The following is a 20,666-nucleotide window of genomic DNA, read 5'->3' on the forward strand; positions in this document are numbered from 1 at the left end:
AAAGGACTCTTGTGTGTAGAGTTTTACTAAAGAAGCTTACCTTTACCTATTTGAAATGTTAATGAATCATGTCATGTTTTCCATAATTTAGGGAACTCATAAAACATGACTAGTGCTGGAGACAAACTATACTTATAGTTAATAACTTAAAATGTAATAACTTGACATGAATTAACAGATGATTTTATCCTTTTCTTGTCTCTTTGGATTTAAAGTTCTCCAAGAACTACTAAAAAACAAAACAAAAAATAAACCCAGAGGAGCTTTTACTTTTATGATTTTCTATCTACTTTAAATAAAAGCACACAAGTTTGAATTGAATGTGCTTTTCTAAACCTGAACACAATCTGAGTTGTATTCATCAGGCTTGTTTGGTCCACTAAGTTTCCAGAACTAGCCAATCTTTACATTCTAGTTGGCTACTATAAAAGCAGACTCAGATTAAGGGTGAGTTACACTATGGAGAGTCATAATGCAAAGACTCAGAGATTAGACAGACCTCTGAAGTAGAGATGCCAATCAGGGAAATTCTAAATGAAAGGAAGGGGCAGATAATCCAGAAAAACTTAGCAGCCTACAAATGGCAGAAGTCCCTTTCAATGGGCAAAGTATGAGATGGAGTGAGAGGAAGTGGTCTGATAGAAGGTAATAGGAAGTTCATGCAGATGATTAGATCCTTGCACCAAGGGAGCTTAACTGCAAGTTGTATAGTTCTACCCATTAGGAACCACAAAAGATAAAACCTATGTAAAAAAGCATTGTAGACTAGGAGGACTAGGATAATGGGTAAGAAATAAAGCTGATTCATTCACAAAAGGATTCAATTGTGAGAGATATAAGAAGTGACTTGATTAAAGAGGTCAAAATAAACAAGAGCTTAATTACTAGAATAAATGTACCAGGACAAAGTAACACCAAGAATTAGTACTAAGGTCATAAAATCCTGAGTTCCTTATAGTTTCTCTTCTCAGATGTGGAATTGCTCTCAGTGATTGGAGAAAAACTAAACTTACAAGTAGTATCAAGAAAGTTAAGTAGTGAAAGCTAAAAGAATTATCAGGCTAAAACTTATGGCTTAATACTAATTGAAATACTACTGTTGTTGCCACCAATCCAGAAGTCAAACTTTAAGTGTGACCACTCTTTTTGCCTGAAAAACTAGCTGAAGCAGAATTAAGGACACAGGTTTCAAACTCTGAAACTCTCTAGCATATTGGTAACTAGGATATATCATACCATTGTTTTAGCAGGGGACATGAACATAAAAATACATGACAAAAAAAATACATGACAAAAACACTGACAAATACACTTTCCCTGATGAGCTCAGAAAATTGGTGACAATTAAGGGCTTCAAAGAATAAAATTAATATAATATTAGTAATGTGAACAATTAGAAAAATCTCATAGTTGGTGCAGGAGTAATGCTGTGATTTAAAAAAAATCAGAAAAATTATCTTACAGGAAATAGGTGGATCTATTACTTTTGGTCCCATGGACAACATACATAATCTCTCATGAAAGATACCCATCTAGAATGTCACAAGGGCAAAACAAAGCTGCTACATCAGGATAACATGCATAAAATGTCCATAAGGAACTGGAATAATTTATTATCATTATTATTATTATTTTTAATACAATTCTTTTTTTTTTTTTTTTTTTTTTTTGCAGTTTGGCAGGGCTGGGTTTGAACCAGCCACCCTCGGTGTATGGGTCTGGCACCCTACTCACTGAGCCACAGGCGCCGCCCTATTATTATTATTTTTTAAAGACAGAGTCTTACTCTTGTCACCTTGTTCTGTGGTGTCATAGCACACAGCAACCTCAAACTCTTGGGCTCAAGTGATCCTCTTGCCTCAGTCTCCCAAGTAGCTAGGACTACAGGTTCCTGCCACAATGCTAGTTTTTTTTTTTCTATTTTTAGTAGAGATGGGGGTTTCCCTCTTGCTCAAGCTTGTCTTGAACTCCTGAGCTCAAGCAATTCACCTGCCTCAGTCTCCTAGAGTGCTAGGATTATAGGCATGAGCCCCCATGCCTAGCCTTGAGATAGTTTTAAATTATTATACTCTAGGTGTTATCAATTTGATAATCTTTTAACAACTTTGAGAGATTCCTTTCTACTGACCATGTCTAACCTAGCACTGATAAATACTTATTGAGTCACAAAGTATGAATACACTGAAATATAAAAACATAAAAATAAAACATGACTAAAAGCATACAGGAGACGGCAGTTCCTACCAAGGTTGGCATTACTTTAGTATGTTGAGAAAAAAAACACCTCAGATTAAAAGCCATTGTTAAAAGGTCACACACAAAAAGAGCATATACTCAAAAGGGAATGAAATCAGTATAAACTGAAAATCTGGTCCTTGAGTTTCCTGGCTGACATGGGAATGAAACAAATTAAATTTGTACTAATTTAGGGCTTTGAAATTAAATATTCTCCTTCTCCTCCTTTTTTAAGTTATCAAATTCTGATTTGACTGACAAGGGAAATTTAAAGCCCCCATAAAAAAGGCTTCTGTTAAAAGTCATCATACTTAAGATTCATTATATAATAAAACATGGCTTTATTTAACATTGTAACCACTTAAGCTATTCAGAATGGCTATGAACTATCACCTCAGAATTATAGTATGTCCCTAATAGTAACATATTTCTCTCTTAGATGAATAAAAAAATGACAAACACCTGATCTTCAAATAAAGTTTCAAACATTTATAATTTTAAAAATATCAAGGCCAAGATTCACCTTCAATATTTATAATTAATAATTTTGATAAATCATTAGTAAGTTTTTCAGTTTAATTCCAAATTTAATTAATTAATGGCTGAAACTGGAATAGGGAACTCCTGATGACAATGATTTTTCAAAATCATCGTATCACAGCAGCATTGATCTAAGAAGTACTGGCACATACCAAACTAAGAAAGCAGATACCAAATAGATCAAAATCCTTCTTCCTATGTCTACTCTTCCTCTGTACTTCATTCTATATTCAGGACACAAATGCAAATCAAGCCCTAGACACAACCCTAAGTAGTTGGCTGTAAAACCCCCAAAATGCAACTTTAATATTTGACCTAGGTTAAAATAAAAAGTAATGAATATAAATAATGTATAAGAGGAACAAAAAAAAAATGGAAATAGAGTAAATATTAATGAAAAGAAGTGTAGCTGTTTTTTTTTTTTTTAAATTTCTGACCAATATAAGGGTACATACAATTAGGCTACATTGTTTACATTAGGTAAAGCCCAAATTGCAGTTGAGCCCTGCACCCAGAAGGTATGCCACATACGCCTATGTTGTACTTGTTACACTCTATAGGAGACAGCTTACCACACTACCTCTCGCTTTCCCTCTCTCACATATTGACAAACAAAGGCAGATACCGGGGGAAAGAATCTCTATTTAACTCCACATCTTGGTGATTGTGAATTGAGCTACAATAAATATTTTACTGCAAATGTCCTTACAGTTAAATGATTTCTTTTTCACTTCTGGTTAGATGACTTCTAGTAACAGGATTGTTAACATCAAATGAAGGTCTACTTTTAGCTCTTTGAGGATTCTTCAGACTTCCTTCCATAGAGGCAATGCCACTAACAGTGTAAAAGTGTTCCCTTCTCTCTACATCCATGCCAACAACCGCAGCACTGGGATTTTATTCTCACTGAGAATAGGTTAGTGAGATATTAGGTGATATTTCAAGTGCCCATCAACTCATGAATGGATTAATAAACTATGGTATGTGTATACCATGGAATACTATTTAGCCATAAAAAGATGGAGACTTTATATCTTTTGTATTAACCTGGATGGAACTGAAGTAAATAGTCTCCTTAGTAAAGAATCATAAGAATGGAAAAGCAAGTATCCAATGTATTCAATACTCACATGAAACTAGTAGGTGAACAAATACATGCCCGCATGAGAGAAAAACACAAATTCAAGTGGGGGGGAGAGAGAATTGGTAAGCTCTCATTTAATGGGCACAACGTAGGGATATATGGCACACCTCCCGAGTGTGGGACACAACTATAACAGGGACTTTACCTAACAAATGCAAACATTGTAACCTAATCATTTGTACCCTCATATTAATCTGAAATTTTAAAAAAATCCCTATTTAATAAATGGTGCTGAGAGAACTGAATAGCCATAAAGACTGAAATTAGACCTGCACCTCTCACCATTTACAGAAACTGACTCATAATGGGAGTAATTTAAGACCAAATTTAAAAGAAAACAAGCCCTTGAATTGTTGGGGCAAACAACATGTACAAACCTAGAGAATTAGAAAGTGCTGAACCAAAGACAATAGATATAGTAGCACAGCTAGAATAAAAGAATATGCTTGAAAACTATAAGAAAAAAGCAAAGAACTTTTTCTTGCCCTGGCAGAAAGGTACAGGAACTTGTACATGGAATAGCAGTTCACTTCAAATTTAATGAAATTTTAAAAAGAAAATACACTGTGTGTAAGAGATAAAAGAATACAGCTGAATCATCAGGAAGATGAAGTTGGTGGACAACAGGGTGACAATGCCAAAACTAAATGACCCAAAAAGAGGAAAGGCTGCGGTAAGATTCATGGAAGTCCATAGATACTTGTATAATGCATTTGAAATAAGGTTTCTTAAAAGTGAAGACAGATACTAATAACCTATCATCAAAACAATTTTTTTTTGAGACAGAGTCTTGAGTGCTGTGGTGTCACAGCTCACAGCAACCTTAAAGTCTTTGGCTTAAGTGCTTCTCTTGCCTCAGCCTCCGGAGTAGCTGGGTCTACAGGCGCCCACAACAACACCTGGCTTTTTTTGTTGTTGTTACAGTTGTTGTTGTTTAGCAGGCCCAGGCTGGGCTCGAACCCATCAGCCTCAGTGTATGTGGTCGGCGCCCTGCTCACTGAGCTACAGGCGCAGAGCCAACAAAACAATTTTTAGATCAAGAATTAGAAATGATTAGAGGAAGATATGACTGGTGATCTGAGGATCAAGAAGATTCTCAGTTTTAAAGTTGTTAAGAAATAAAATCAGATAAGACCAATGAAGAGAAAGAATTCAAGGCATTTTTTATCTTAAGATTTTATGTAAAAAATGACTCTGAAGGTCAGTGCTTAGGAAATTGGGGAGGAAAATGAGAACAACTTTTAGAAAAAGAGGACTATCATTAGGAGTAGTTATTAACAAGATGCTTCTAACTGTGGTGGTGGTGTAGCTCCCTGATGAACATCTAGACTGAGCTTTCAGATTTTCTTAAATTATTTATCTCTAGAGCCCAGGGAATTCATCTAAATTTTTTCATAGAGCATGATGTTAAAAAACACACGTAAGAAATGCTTTTGATAATAAAGAAAGCAAATATAGGTAATTGTATAGGGTAATCATAATATCTACCTTTGAAAAAGTTGGGTGGATTTATTTATTACAGTCATACTTGCTGTATAAAGCAAGCTGTGTAAAAATATAAGGAATACAATAAAATTTGTCCTTAAAACTTTTTTGAAAATCCTGTACCCTTATATTAAAAAGTTGAGCATGTACTTATAATAAAAGTACACTCAATTCTTCATAAATAACATACATATATAATATACTAACATGTTATGACCGTTAATGACTATAGACAAAATTGAAATTTACAATTATAGATATTTTAAATAATTTATTTCAGAATAAAAGCATTTTACCAAAAAAGGCATATGAATATATATTCTTATTTTGATAATCCTGGTTTAGTATTTTATGAGCGAGCAATTCAAATGATAATTCGTTTTAAGGGCTATCACAGTTAAAAAAGATACTACACAAGAATGGGTACATTGGACTAGAAAAGGAAATCCCTGGCTATGATTATTAAACCCTAATATTCTTCGTTTCTCAATTCTGTGTATCAGTTACACAAAGGCACCCCACGCATATGGAGTACACATGATAGTTTGATATACCAAGTATTATACTACATAGGTAACGTTCATAAAACTTACTTGTTCTTATTTTAGATAAGATAAATAAAAATAAATATTAATAGAAGTCTATTAATTTCTTCCGTGGTCCACCTGATTATCTATTATGCTCTCTAGGGCTTATATACATCAGATGAAGACCATTATAATATACCCAAGGTATTTACAAAAGACACTATTCAAAGTTCTTACATTTGTAAAAATAATTAAAGTGTATTAATTTCCCAAGTACTAGAATACAACAGAAAGACATTAAGTAAGTGACGGATTTCAGAACACGCTGCCTTAAAATATTTTAAGCGGAAAGAATCTGATAAAACAGAAGAAGAAAAGTCATTCTCTGACATTCTCCTACCCTTCTCCCCTAAAGCAGGCCATAATATATCTCTATACCCAAAGGAAAAACATTCTTTTCTGAAGACATAGGGACACAGAGAAGAATATGTACAAACAAGCCTTGGTAAGTTTCTCCCAGTTTATTAGGATTAGAGAATATCCTTTTGTCTTCTAATTATATTTCTCCATATGGAGATGTCCATTCTCCATCAAATGGAAACTGTCCATTCTCCTTCAAACCAAGCATAAAAAAATACATAAGTTACCTACTTCTTTGGCTCTTCATTCCGTATGAAGAGTCTTATGTCACATAAAACTTATAGTAAATAAATCTGTCTTTTGTTATAGAGGCTTCAGCCATGAACCTAAGATGGAAAAGGTATTTTTTCACTCCCTAAAGCACTCATAGACAATTAATGATAGTATAAGATAAAAGTCATTTTAAAAGCAATTAAATTATGGCACCAAATCAGTTATATGATATCTTAATTTATATTATTAATATAATAACATTAGTCAATACAAAAATATTACTAAGTACTTTTTCATTAGACAAAAATTTTTCTAGTTAAATTTTTCCCCCTTTCTCTTTTCTTACATCACAACACTTTCTTAGGACTCACTTTTTTGTTTTTACTTAAAAATAACATTTTTGATATTTCACAGTTCTGTGTGCTCAAAGAAAAGAAAAAATAAAGACATCTTTATAGAAATGATAGGCAATAAGCTTTGTAAACTCACAGGTAATGCCATAAATTCAGCCTTCTACTGTGCTACTGAAATTTGTCAGCAATTAAATTGTCCAATTTAGCTTCCTTTGATATGACCTATAAATAGATGCATCTAAAAATGCTACATCTTTGAATTTTCAATGTTTAGTCTAATATATACTTCTGCTCACAAAAATTTCAGAGATAATTTAAAGAAACAATTATTTAAGACAAGTGAGTTGGTATCAAATTTTATCGACATTTTGTCTGTCAAATTCTTCTGAAGGAAACAATGAAGAACACGATAGCACTGACACAAAATAGTGTGGGGAAAATAAGTATTCCTCAATTAATGTGTTTTATAAATTTAGATTTAGTATTTCAGATTTTCTTAAAGCATGGCACATATACATTTCAAAGGGTAATGAAAATAAGCAAATACATACATCTACAAAAAAACCCATATTAAATAGCATTATACAATGTATCCAGAAACACATATTTAATTAAGGTTTTCATTAAAATGGTATAAAACAATAATGAAGTTAGGTAGTTTTTGTATGTCAGAAAATTAAATGGAAAAGTATTAATATTACAGGCAAAAGGAATAAAGAACATTCTTCAAACTCTAATGAGGACATCAAAGAAAAAGTTCTACATGAAACCCTTTTATTATTTGCAATGTCCTGAAAGGTATTTATACAGGTAAAGATAGACTTCTATAACACTTAGCGTAAAATAAAAGTTATAGCAGAAGTGGTTAAATTGTATTTGATACATTTATCATTATTTAAAATTTACTTACTATAAATTTTATCATTAGAATTTAAATGAGTAAAGTTCTTTAGCAGAATAGTGTTATTTACACTATTTGCAAATACAAGAACTACTGCTTTTTTAGCCATTAGGCTCTCCTTTTTTTTTTTTATCACTAAACATAACAACCAAAAAAATCTATACATGTATCAAGCTAGGAAGCCCCAGAGAAATTAACATTGGATATGCTGAAATACACAAAAATAGGTCTGAACACCAGCCTTAGCACAGCTTGAAAACACAGGAAAACTGTACTGATTAAGGGAAAGTTTATCTAATCTTATACACAAAGACTCTGCAAAAAAAAGTGTAAGAAAAACTAGGTCTTATTTAGGCTTGCATTTAACAAACTCTTTAGTAAAAATAATATTAGTAAATTTGAGGCAAAAGAAAATCTTGAAAACATATGCTCAGTATGAAAGCCTTAGAAATAAATTTGGTAAAGATACTGGTTTTTCTTTAGGCTCCAGCACCATTACTTTCCTGCTAATTTGAGCTCTAAGAATTCTTTTATCTTATGCACTCCAAGTTAAGTTGCTAAGGAGGAAAAAATTAATCCAGTTTATTTCATAGTAAACACAGAAAAATAGTTCTCTTTCCAGCCAAAATAAGGGGGACAAATACATTAGGTACAGAGCTTATGTTAATTATGTTTCTTCCATGTTAACTGCCCCAAATAATAATGTCTTGCCCAGTGTACTTATATCAATAGTAATTAATTTTCAAATGATACCAGCATTTTAATTTATTCACATTAATAAGCAGTTCAACAACATGACATGAGTCTCAAAGACTCCCTAGAAAATGAAGGAATACATAATAACTAAGAAATACAGGCCACTGAGAAACAGCTCAGAAAGGACTACCAAGTTTTCGTCTTTATCTTCAAACTCTCTCCCTGTGAGACACAGGTGGTTGTTTCTAACAGCCATCTGAATATTTCCACCCAGGCAGTACACAGATATTTTAAATCTAACTTGTCCAGAAACAGCTTTAATAGCTCCTCTTTCATGCTACTCCTACAAATCCTCCAATCAACAATTTCTATTTTATTTGGTGATGTCAAAATGTACCCAATCTTTCAATTTAGCAAAGATAGCCATCCTTAACTCCTTCACCGTATCTCACACTATCAGTCTGAGACACATTTTTGCTTCAGAAATGTTCAATTCCACCCCTAATTTTTATCTACCATATCTCAACAACTCCATTATCTATAATTGCTGTTTAAGTGGTTAAGCCTCCTGAGCTCAGTATCTCAGGTCACTTATCAAATGCATGCCAGAATACTATATCTAAACACCAAATATCTAATCTCTTCCCTACCTAAGCACTTCTTCAGTCATGCTACCTATAGCCTAGCTTCTTCAAATGTGAACCCTGGATCATTAACACTAGCATTACCTGGAAATTTTGTTAGAAATGCAAATTCTTGGGCTTCACCAGATCTAAGGGTATGGGGCCCAGCAATCTATGTTTTAAGGAGCCCTCTAGGTGATAAATTTGAGAACCACTGACCAATGATTTAGATTTTATTTAACAGAGAGATGATTAAGGGGATTGGCAAAGATCATTTAACTTCCTTTTTAATTATTTTAAACTAGTTATTTTAAAAACTGTAACACAAATAGCATATATTAAATTATGCTATATTATGTGATTTTTGGTAAACATCAAAATAAAAGTTTGCCTGTCACTTGCCAAAATGCACAATGTATGAAAATGGATGGCTCTTTTTCATGTGTATGTGCCAGCACATTTATGCTCAAGTACAATTTTACAAACACATGTACTTCCATGCAGAATTCAAGTAGTTGTCTATTTGGCCCTTTCTCAAATCAGAATAAATTAGATTTATAGTATACTATGAGTCTTGTGTACTTCTTCTATTGATGATGAACTTTTATTCTAACTTTGGAATTAAGGTATACTTTTTCTCAATATAGGCAACAAAATAATTACCATGTATTAAGTCTTACTATTGATTAGTACCAGTTGACTTTTCAGCTAACATTGACTGCTCTGGCAGCTATGTTTAAAATGAAATACATACGCTAGATGCTCCCCCATATAGTCACTCAAGGCTAAAATACAATGAGAGACATCTGTCATTAGGATTTACACTGCAGTGATAAATACTAACAAGTTTTCACTGGGTTTTATATGATAAGGTTTTGCAAAATAGTGATATGGTGTCTAACAAGTTCCATAATTTTGCAACAAAATAGGAAGGGGCAGAAATAATCACAAATCTGACAATTAAAATGTACTCAGAACAAAAGCATCATATTACCTAAGAAAAGCATACATAATTGTAAAAAAAGCTTATGAAATTCTGCATTTCTGATATTGCAACAATAAATATGTTAAATAAGCCATTGTCAAAAAGCTGAATTAAAACTTTGGTACATTTTTGAAAATACATTGCATGCAAAAATTACTCATCACATACACCTGACTAATTCAAATGTTGAGATTATATAAAATATTTCCAATTTAACTGAATGAAAATATGAATGTGACATATCCATTTGCAAAAGCTTTTAATAGGCAAATTCAGAAATAGGAAAACAATATACAATGGAGAAGAAAATTTTAATTTCTAACTCAGTTTTTAACACACTATCAACTGTTAGAAAATGTTGAAACTACATTAAGGGAAATAGATAAAATTTTAAATATCAGGAATGACAGCTCCTATAAAAGTTGTTGCTAGATTTCATTACATGTACATTAATATGGATTAAAGATTAGATATCTAGGCATTTCAAAATCATTTTGGATAATCACACACAAATTATACATTAAATTGAAGTTGTTGTATCTTTTTTCCTGAGCTAATTGTAATATTACAAACAGGAATTTCAAAATTCAATTTTTATACTAAACTGAGTGTCCTAAAGCAAGGTAAAAGTATTTTTTAAACCCCAAGAAATACATTTTTTATTATTAAAAAAGCTTTGATAAATATCTTTCTAATATAAATAACTTAGGGAAACTAATCTGATTATCTAGTTCTTTAATAAGCTGAAAAAGTCAATTTGACAATACAATCTCAATAGTTTTATCAAGCTTAAAAATGCAGATATATTTTCAGTGATGAAACTGATTCTTATAGATTTACCCATACAAGTACAATAAATTAACTGTATTGAAATTTTAAAAGATTAGCATGAGTCTTTTTATTTAAGAATCTCAAAATGTTACAAATACACTATTTTATCATCAAATAATGATAAAATGAACTGAGTGATTAATCTATGCTATCATTTCCTTCTGTCTGGAACATTTATTCTTTCATTCAACTTTGAAAAAATATCTTACTATTTCTCTGCAAATCTGGATCTATTTATTATATCTGAAAACATCCTAAGAAATAAAAATGTTTTATAACACTGCAATTTGCCACTACTTATTTGTATGAGCCAGAATTTTCTACATACAATAAAAATATAGAAATAAAGTAAATGGTGAATTTGATATAAAATAGCAACTTTTAAGAATAACTAACAACTTAAATTTCCAAATACCACTGACTGTCTTTATTTGAAAAGTTCTGTAGCTATGAAATTACAAGATATAAACATATTCATCAAATACTTCTTTTTACTCATTAAATGGAGCTCTTAAAAATATTTTTTACATAAATGTTCTCAATGTTAGAAGGCTTTTAATCTACTAGAAAGATAAATCCAAACAAGCATAGTATTACCCAGATATATTTTTCAGTTTAATTTCCCACCAGGCACACTTTTTCTCCGCAGCAATACCATCTGTTATATATCCCCAGAAAATACATGATTTTATGGTTTTAGATGTGCTCTTATTTCTGCTAGAAATGCTCTTCTCCCACTTTTCCTGGTGAAATTTTACTTCACTTTTAATACCCAGATAAATGTTGCTTCCCAAATTTAATATAGAATTAACCACTTTTTCATTTAAACTCCATTATGGTACTACCACGTACTATTGTACTTATCTGTTTAAATATATTGTCTTCCAAAATAAATTGTCTCCCTAAATTATTTGAATGCAGAATCCAAGTTACACTCATTCTTGTACTCTTCCCCTCCACCCCGATCTTAATACAGACTATAAAAGTTGAAATGCCATGTACAAATAAATAGTAAAAATAGGTAAGTAAAACAGCAAAAGGTTTTTCACAAAGCCAAAACTTAACTGGCTAAGGTTGGTCCCTATAATTAATCACTGGAAAGAACAGAATGGCACTGTCCTCTAGTAAAAGCTACTTAAAAGTAGCAAACCGTACAAACCAAAGTAAACCACACAAATCAAAAGTAGCAAACGCACAAACCAAAGTCTACAAACTACTTACCTGTCTGCAGTAGGACAAAAATAAAAATTATGATGAAGCATTAGAAACTTTTAAAGGACTTTAAGTGATTTTCATGCATATTGAATCCTTTTGTATCATTTTAATTTTTCTAGTAATTCTTTTTTAAATATTTGTACTAAGTATTAGACAGTAACAGGTTGAAATTTTGTTTTTAAAAAGTGGTCCTTTACCACAGTTAGCTTGAGATAGACTATGAAAGACAAAAAAGATGAGATAACACTTTCACATTTTTTAAATCAAAGTCTGGTTTAAGAGGAAGAATATGATAAATTTCTGTAATATAATTCAATATAACTAATATGTTTCTCAAAGTTTATATCTGTTTCTTTGACACTTTAAAACATATCTACTGATAGAATCATAAGTATACCAGGAATACCTATGCATAGAGCATTTCTTTCTAAACTTATTTATATGAAGGCTAAATTTCAAATTAAAATTAAAGTTTGGTTCTCTTCTTGACTATCAGAAGCAATGGCATAAAGTGCCATCCATATTTGAATCCATACACAGATAACTTATTGCCCAGTAACTTCAGGCAACTTTCTACAGTTCTAGGCTTGATCTGTATAATCTCAAAACGCTGGAAATACATAAAAGCAAAATGAGGATACTATTTTTTAAATAAATTCTCCTTTCAACATTTTTATTCATACCAAGAGAGATTAACTTATACTTTTAATCTTTTACATTAGGTGTTGGCAAACTTTTCCTACAGAGAGCCACACAACAAGTATTTTAAGGTTTGAGGGCTGTGTGGTCTCTCACAGCTACTCAGCCCTGCTGCTGTAGCAAGACAGGAGCCATAGACAATGTGTAAACAAATGGGCACAGTTATATTCCAATAAAATTTTACTACAAAAACAGCATTTGACCCAGAGACCATAACTTCCAGACCTCTGTTCTACATCATAGATGTAACTCTAAAATGCAGTTAATAGGAAGCTATCATATAGTAGATACTCAAAAATACAGGATTCTTATTGTCATTTATCATTAGCTTCTAAAATGTTAAAAACTGAGAAATTTGTAAACATCTAGGCTTACAGAAGAGGCATTATTTTTCAAGAGAATCAGAGTACACTGAAAAATCTTTTTTGGTGCCTTATCTTTAATAGCATATGTCTAGGGAAACTATAAGCCTTTCATACTATTATTAGAAAGCAACATTCCCACAGGCTATATAAAAAAGGACAGATTTATTTACACTGGTTGCCACAATCACTACAACAAATAGTACATATATATATAATCTCCACAGAGCAGCCTCATTTAAATGAACCACAAATATGGCCCATATAGTCATAATATGACAAACAAAACTAACTGCAATTCTAACTATGATGCTCATTGTTTAACTCACATCTGTTAAGCAACTTCAAAATACAGAGCTCTTGTTTGCCACAACAAACCTGGATTGTACATTTATTTCATCTTTGGAGTTCAAAGTTAGCCTTCCCCAGGACGTGATCACTCCTTTCCTCCAAACAATAAGATCCAAAGCTCATTAGAGGTCACTCTAAAAGTGAAGTCAAATCCTAACCATTCCTTTTCACTTAAGTTCTAGTCTCCTTAGTGAAATATATATTTTAATGAGCAATTCTTCTCCCCATTCTAGAACTCTTTTTCACAGAACACAAGAATTGATGTTCATTACAAATTTATAAGATGTTTCTTAATGTTAAATTCCAAACATCTTTCTATAACTCAAATGTTCTTTTCACTTTTATTCTATGTACTAATCCCTCTAAAATGTCTCCTAAGATACCAATACTATCTTTACAGAGATGAATCAGAATCACTACTTCATCATCCTCTCTAACATTATCAAATGGTTGGTTTTACATAGTTATGATTCTCAAAGTACTACCATAAGACCTTGAGTAGCTTCTGAGATATGGGAAGGAAGAAAAAGAAGAGTCGGGCAACACCTGTGGCTCAGTGAGTAGGGCGCTGGCCCCAGAGGTAGTAGGTTCAAACTCAGCCCTGGCCAAAAACTGCAAAAAAAAAAAAAAAAGAATAAAAGCAGGTTCTCTTGCAGAGATCCACACTGAAACAAAGGCAAAACAGTATGTAATATTCTTCTGGAAATATAGTATCTATGAGAGAGAAATAGGGCCCCTGGAAAAGGGCTTAGGACACACCTAGATATCTATTGTGACCTAAAATCTGAGATGTTAATAAAATTAATGTCAGCATAATGTTTTAATATTATTTCCTTTATCTGTTTTTCTTTCCTATAAGTTATTATTCTGATTTCCCCGTCTTGAAAAGTTGGTCCTGGTCACTTTCCATTTTGCCTGAAAAATAAATCACAAACTCTAATTATATTTGGTTTCTCTCTCTCCATCTCTCTCTCTTTTTTCCTTTTTTGAGCCAGAATCTCTCAGTACTTGAGGCTGGCTGGAATGCAATGGTCAGATCACAGCTCAAGAAAGACAACCTCAAACTCTTGAGCTCAAGCCATCCTCCTACCTCAGTCTCCCAATTAGCTAGGACTATAATCTCATTATACCTAGCTAACACTTTTCATCTTTTTTTTTAAAGAGATGGGGTCTCAAATTCCTGGTCTCAAGTGATCCTCCTACCTTGGCCTCCCAAAGAATAGTTTGGATTTCTTTTACACTATTTCCAGAGACTATTCTTAACCTATAAAAAACATACTGAAGCTTTCTACCTATTTTTTCTGCCTACACGACTACTTGTCTACACATTTTTGCTAGAAGTCTTCCCCACACACTGATTTTATTTCTCAGATGTTTATGTACAAAATATAGCTTGATGAATAAGAAAATTTAACAACTAACTGGCAATAATGAAATATTTTAAACAGTTAAAGAATAAGGCATATGTTTTAGTAAAAACAGAATTTAAATAATAAAGGATAAAAATATAAAGAAATTTAAAGAAATGGAAAATAAACCCAAGAAAGAGGCACATTATACAAGGCAAGACTGGAATTACGCGAATACTAAGGGCAGAGAAGGAAAATCATAAGACCAAAAAATAGAAACTGGGAGGATTATGCTTGCTGCAATAAGTGATGCAGCTGCTATTATCAATGAAGCCCAGGATAAAACACAAAAGTAATCAGGAAAGCATATTCACATAAATTAGAGGAAAAAGAAAGATTAGGCCTAAAATAGAAGGAAAAATCAGTAGGGATAAAAATCAAGTGACTTATAAGTTTTCTAAATTATCTATAGTGTGATTTCTGACCAGCCTACTTTAGCAACAAAGCAAGCTGCCAGTGTTACTACTTATGACACATCAGTCATCCTACCACTGGAGGGAGTCTGGTAACATAAACTTTGATGTGACTTTTACCGGAGTAACTTCGTGGTCTTCCCTGGGAATACATTAGAACCTCTACCAAGAATATGAACTGGCTTAACATAATCTGGTGGTCTTAAAGCTTTTTGTTTCTTTTATTTTTTATTTTGTTTCATACTAATAAAAATTTACAGTATCTCTATAGTCATATCTGGGTCGAAGAAATTAATCCAGAAGTCACATGTCCTGGTACAGAACTATCCTTGAAAAAAAAAATACAGAAAAACATTGTAAATTAAGAACAGAGAAGGGCTGTGAGGCAAATGCCATCCCAGAGTAGGTATCAAGCTCACAAGACACATGAAAAACAGCAAAGAGAAGATTTGAACTAGAAGCTGAAAACAGCTTTTGGACTAAGGTTGAAAAGAATATTACTGATAGGATGATAAAACAGAACAAGAGATAAAAGTATTTTAAACAGTGATTTTTAAATATCCTATTTTTTAAAATTCAGATTTTACAGGCTCCATTAATTACTCATGAAACTGAAGTGATTTCCTAACTAAACAACACATAACCAAAATTATGAAAAACAACAAAGATCTAAAGAGCAAAAAAACTCAAAGAAATAAAAGTCAATTTTGTTCAACTCAAGAATGTATGTAGAGAATAATACTCTATTCAATATAATAATTATTACTCTATTTTATATTAAGACTTGCAACAAACAGTATATAAGAAATACTTTATTTGCTTATTTCAATAATCCTACAGGATTGACATTATTTTATCCATTTTACATAAGAAACCTTAAAACTAAATTAATTTGCCTGTGGCTACATATCTATCAAGAATCAATATTCTAACAGGTTGGTCTGATCTAAAGTGATATTATCATTATACTATACTACATGTCAGTGAGACTGAGTAATGATTACCTTACATTTTTGTAATAAAGACTATTAAAGGTAATAGTTATGAATATTCCTACTAGATATTTTCTTCAGAAAATGTCATTAAGAATTATTTAACATACCTCATTGCCACTAAGTATTTGTTACTTTGTTTCCAAAGTTAAAATCTACGTAATTCACATCAAGAAGCATAAAGAAGGTATCAATCAATTTATAATTTAAATAGATATAATGAAGTCCACATTCAAAGGAATCTATCACTTTAAATATATAAAAGGGAGAAAACCTTTTTTCTTTTTCTCCACAGGACTAAAAGACAGGGAAAAATGTCAATTTCTGCCTGTGTAATTGCTTTAAAATATGTTCCCTTGCTGACTAGTATCATAAACTCCATAAACCACATCTACATAGTCATAAAATGCCCTAATCATAGAAATAATAATTGTAAAAGCTAAGAAGCCTTGGGGGTGGATTTAAGTGCTATGAAACAAGTTAGTTTGCTATTTTATTCTTCATTATAACAAGGATAAGGGAGCTTATATGCACGTAAGACAATCTGCAGACATTTAAATCTTTCCTTGTCAGCAAGAGAAAGAAAGCTCATATACATATATATATATGAAAAGCAGAAATAATGTAGAATTCTGTGGGGGTAAGGTAAGAGAGTATTCTGTGAAGGTATTTACATGAAGAAACAAACTGGAAATGTATTCCAGTATTAGTGATGCTTCCAAAAGAGAAACTGTTTTTCTCTTTCAATGTTTTTTGAAAAGTCACAATGAAATTACATTATGCAGTAACTTCAGTATACTTCAGTGCAGCAGAGATGGAGGAACAGAAATCTCTTCTACTTGCATAGGAATTTGCAGAAACTATTAGATCTATAGTATATCTCCAGAAGGCTTCCTAATAGCCTATCCAGAATCCTCACTTTGAACTACAAGTACACACCTAGGCAGGGTCCATGTACTAGTAACCAAAACACACATGCCTAGAAGATACTATCCATGAGGTGATGTATGAGTACATAAGAATCATTTTTATTAATTAAAAATCTAGTTTTATAACCATGTGGACTCTAACTTATGTTCTTCAGGCTATTCAATTATTTGAGAAACTATGAAAAAAAGAAACATTGTGAATTCTTACTGAGAATGCAAAACATCAATTTAAAGGAAATACCTTCTATGCTCATAAATGTTTTTAATCTTATGACAAATGTATTTCTATCACAAAATTAAGAAAATATAGCTCTTACTATGTATGTAAGCACATAAACATATCTTCGCCATATATTCTTCCACCTTCTTGTCTATATATTTATAAATGAGACGTTAGAGGAAAGAAAGTGAAAGGAAGTGAAAGGGAAGAAGTGAAGGGAGCAAACAGCATCAAGCTTAAAATTCCTCAATCAAAAATGATTTCAAATAAAGTCTGGTTGATTAATGCAAAACTTTATAAACTGTTATGTAAAAATGTTATCCCCTCAAACTATTCCTCTGAAGCCAACTTAATACTTTTGGCATTGATACGTCAGACAGGATCACACAAAATGTTAAGCATGTAATACCATCACTAAACATATTTCCAAATTTTTCCACATCTTCTAATAGAAGAGTCAGCCCTTTATACTCATTGGCATAAACTATTTTATAAAATAAAATCCTATTTAATTAGTCTATGTTAAATTAATTAGAAATTTGAAAATAGTAATTTTAATTTTCATAAATACTGCTTAGTGCCAACATCTCCCCAAAGTTAAAAATTACATAATTTACTCATTTTTCAGGATTCACAATGCAAAAACAGAAAGAACTAAAAACTATTACCAGAATAAAACAGCTACTACTCTAGCAGAAAAGATCACAGTAAACACAGCAAACACAGGATTAATTTTTATTAACTATTTAATCTAACTATTTTAATCTATTAACTCTGTGAACTTTATTTTCCCTAATATCTTTGAGACACATGGTAAATGCAATTTTAAGTACTGATATTACCGGGTGCCAAAGAATAATAATGAAGTGCCCATTCCCAATTACTACAGAAATGAGCTTTTGACAAATTACTTAAGTAAATAAAAATGAAATCTACTTTTATTAATTTTTAGTTTTCTCTTGAATCAATCTAAGAAAATAAAAATATTTATAATTTACAATGGTAACATCACAAAGAATCATTTTATGAACAGTATGCAAACTAAAATCTAAATGATGCCTGTGATAAGTTAAAAATAATCTTTATGGTCTAATCACCCAAGCTTATATATGGAATAGCAAACGATGAATTTTTTAGATGGCACAAAGATGTGCACTTACTATCACGGTGACCAAAATAGTCTTAAGAATAAAGGATAAATAAGCTGTCTCTGTAAGAGTATCTATTTATTCACACTACATCTGTTTCAGATTAAAGTGGCTTGGGTTTTAAAAAGTTTGAATTTTGTTTCCAAAATTATTAAATGTAAGTTTGTATAAATAGAAAATTCACTAATAAACAGAAACTGGGTGCCCACTTGACCTAAACATACTGAACAGCAATGCCTAACCAAGTTATTATCCTTTGAGACCTTTGCTCCCTATTTGGATTATACTGATAAAATTTATGACCTTACTCTGAGCATATTAGTGTCTCTACCTAACTTTGACTAAAAAATGCTGTACAATCATTACCTCTACATACAGTTAAATATTAATTTCACTTATAATCAAAAGTGTTCAGGGCCATCTTTACAACACACATTTTTTTCCTTTGTCAGTTGTAGCATTTCACAATTATTTCGCCAACCGATTACTAACTAGATGACTTCTCTGCAAATGAAGTTTTATACCACATTACTGCGATAGCGTTCACTCTCCAACCAGTCCAACTAACACAGAAGCTAACTACTCACACTGCACGGAGGACTGGCCTGTATCTGTAACACTCAGACCTGTGTTCAGTCAATGTCTCTCTTCAGGAGACTGCCAACTTTAACAATAGAATCAACGATATACCATCAACACACAATGGTCCTTACTCGCCACGGATTCCCAGCCACCGCAGACACTTTAGGCCAGTTCCTTTACAGATTTTTGATAGACTTAAAACCACGAACCTTGTGTCTGTCCTTGGTGCTGAAATGTACTGGCTTTTTTTCCCTGCTCCTTCACTGAAAAAATGTCATCTCATCTCAATTTGAGAGGATAAAAAGACTTCTTAATTTAGGGAGTCTGATGATAGGAGGTTTAAAAAAGGAAACGGTAACTTTCAAGACTGAGACTGCTAACTAGTGTGTCGGGGAGAAGGTGCTGCTAGAAACATCCAGAGGGCATATTCCCTCGGTGCCAGGAGACCCAGGAAATCCGGACTGCGGCAAAGATCGGAAACGCCCGGTCGGGGCAGCAACCACTGGCGGGAACGCCGGGCGGGCGAGGGCGGCGAGGGTCGCCGCGGTTGCGACCACGGCCACTTTCCGCACCAAGCCGCGAGCCCCGGGGTCCTTTTGTTTCTAGGGTAAAGGTAGGGCGGATGGGCGGAGGGGGGCCCGCACTTGCATTTATTTGCACAGGGGGGACAACAAAAGACCCCACCGCCCAGGCGGACGGCGTCGGCAGAGCTGGAGCGGCCCCGGCGCCTCGACTCGGGCTCCGTCCCTCTCCTCACCGTCCCGGCCGCTCTTACCGTCCCGGTCGCACAGCTGAATGGCCTCCAGGCTGAGGTTTTTGATCACCTCCTCACAGGGGCTGGTGGGGCTGTTGAGGGCATGATCCAGGCGCGGCACCTCCATTTTTCCAACCCCTTTCTCAAGCCCACCTGCTTCGTATCCAGGCTCCCTCGGCGGGCCGGGTGGGCAAGAAGGGCGGGAAAGGGAGGGGGAGTGGCGGAGGGAGGGGAAGGCGCCGGGACGCGGCGCTGAAGGACCGAGGCTGAGCCTCGAAGCTAGAGAGCCGCGGCCGAGGCGACCGCCGTGGCAGCAGCTCCGGGAATTGTGCGGCTCTGAGAGACCGAGCGGGACCCGGCGCGAGGGCGGGAGGCGCGCGTTCCCGGCGGGGAGGGGACGCAGCGCGCGGGGAACGTGAGGGAGAAGGCGCGGCGCGCGCACGCGCGCGGGAGGACGCGCCCACCTGCTGGCGCGCGGCGCTCCTTCCCCTCCCCCTTCAGCGCGCTCCAGCCTCCGCCTGCCCCCGAGCCACCGCCGAGGCAGCCTCGCGCCTGAGGCGTCCGACCCCGAGCGCGCGGCAACGGCGGGCTGGCGCCAGGGCGGCTGCGGGCGCCGCGCGCGCGCCTCGCTGTCTCTCC

At 33.9% G+C, this 20,666-nt stretch overlaps 1 protein-coding gene across 1 annotated transcript in view; it reads right to left on the reverse strand.

Annotated features, from left to right (window-relative positions):
• PHYHIPL (phytanoyl-CoA 2-hydroxylase interacting protein like) overlaps positions 1-20,415 on the reverse strand; it is a 65,026-nt gene extending 44,611 nt beyond the window's left edge. Inside the window, exon 1 of the mRNA XM_003783643.2 lies at positions 20,049-20,415. Coding sequence (XP_003783691.1) covers positions 20,049-20,154 — 106 coding nt within the window. The 5' untranslated portion in view covers positions 20,155-20,415. The remainder of the gene's footprint in view (positions 1-20,048) is intronic.
• Between the last annotated feature and the right edge of the window lie 251 nt (positions 20,416-20,666).

Source organism: Otolemur garnettii, unplaced genomic scaffold, assembly GCF_000181295.1.
Source record: "Otolemur garnettii isolate 467f Iridium unplaced genomic scaffold, OtoGar3 scaffold00008, whole genome shotgun sequence".
Lineage (NCBI taxonomy): Eukaryota > Metazoa > Chordata > Mammalia > Primates > Galagidae > Otolemur > Otolemur garnettii.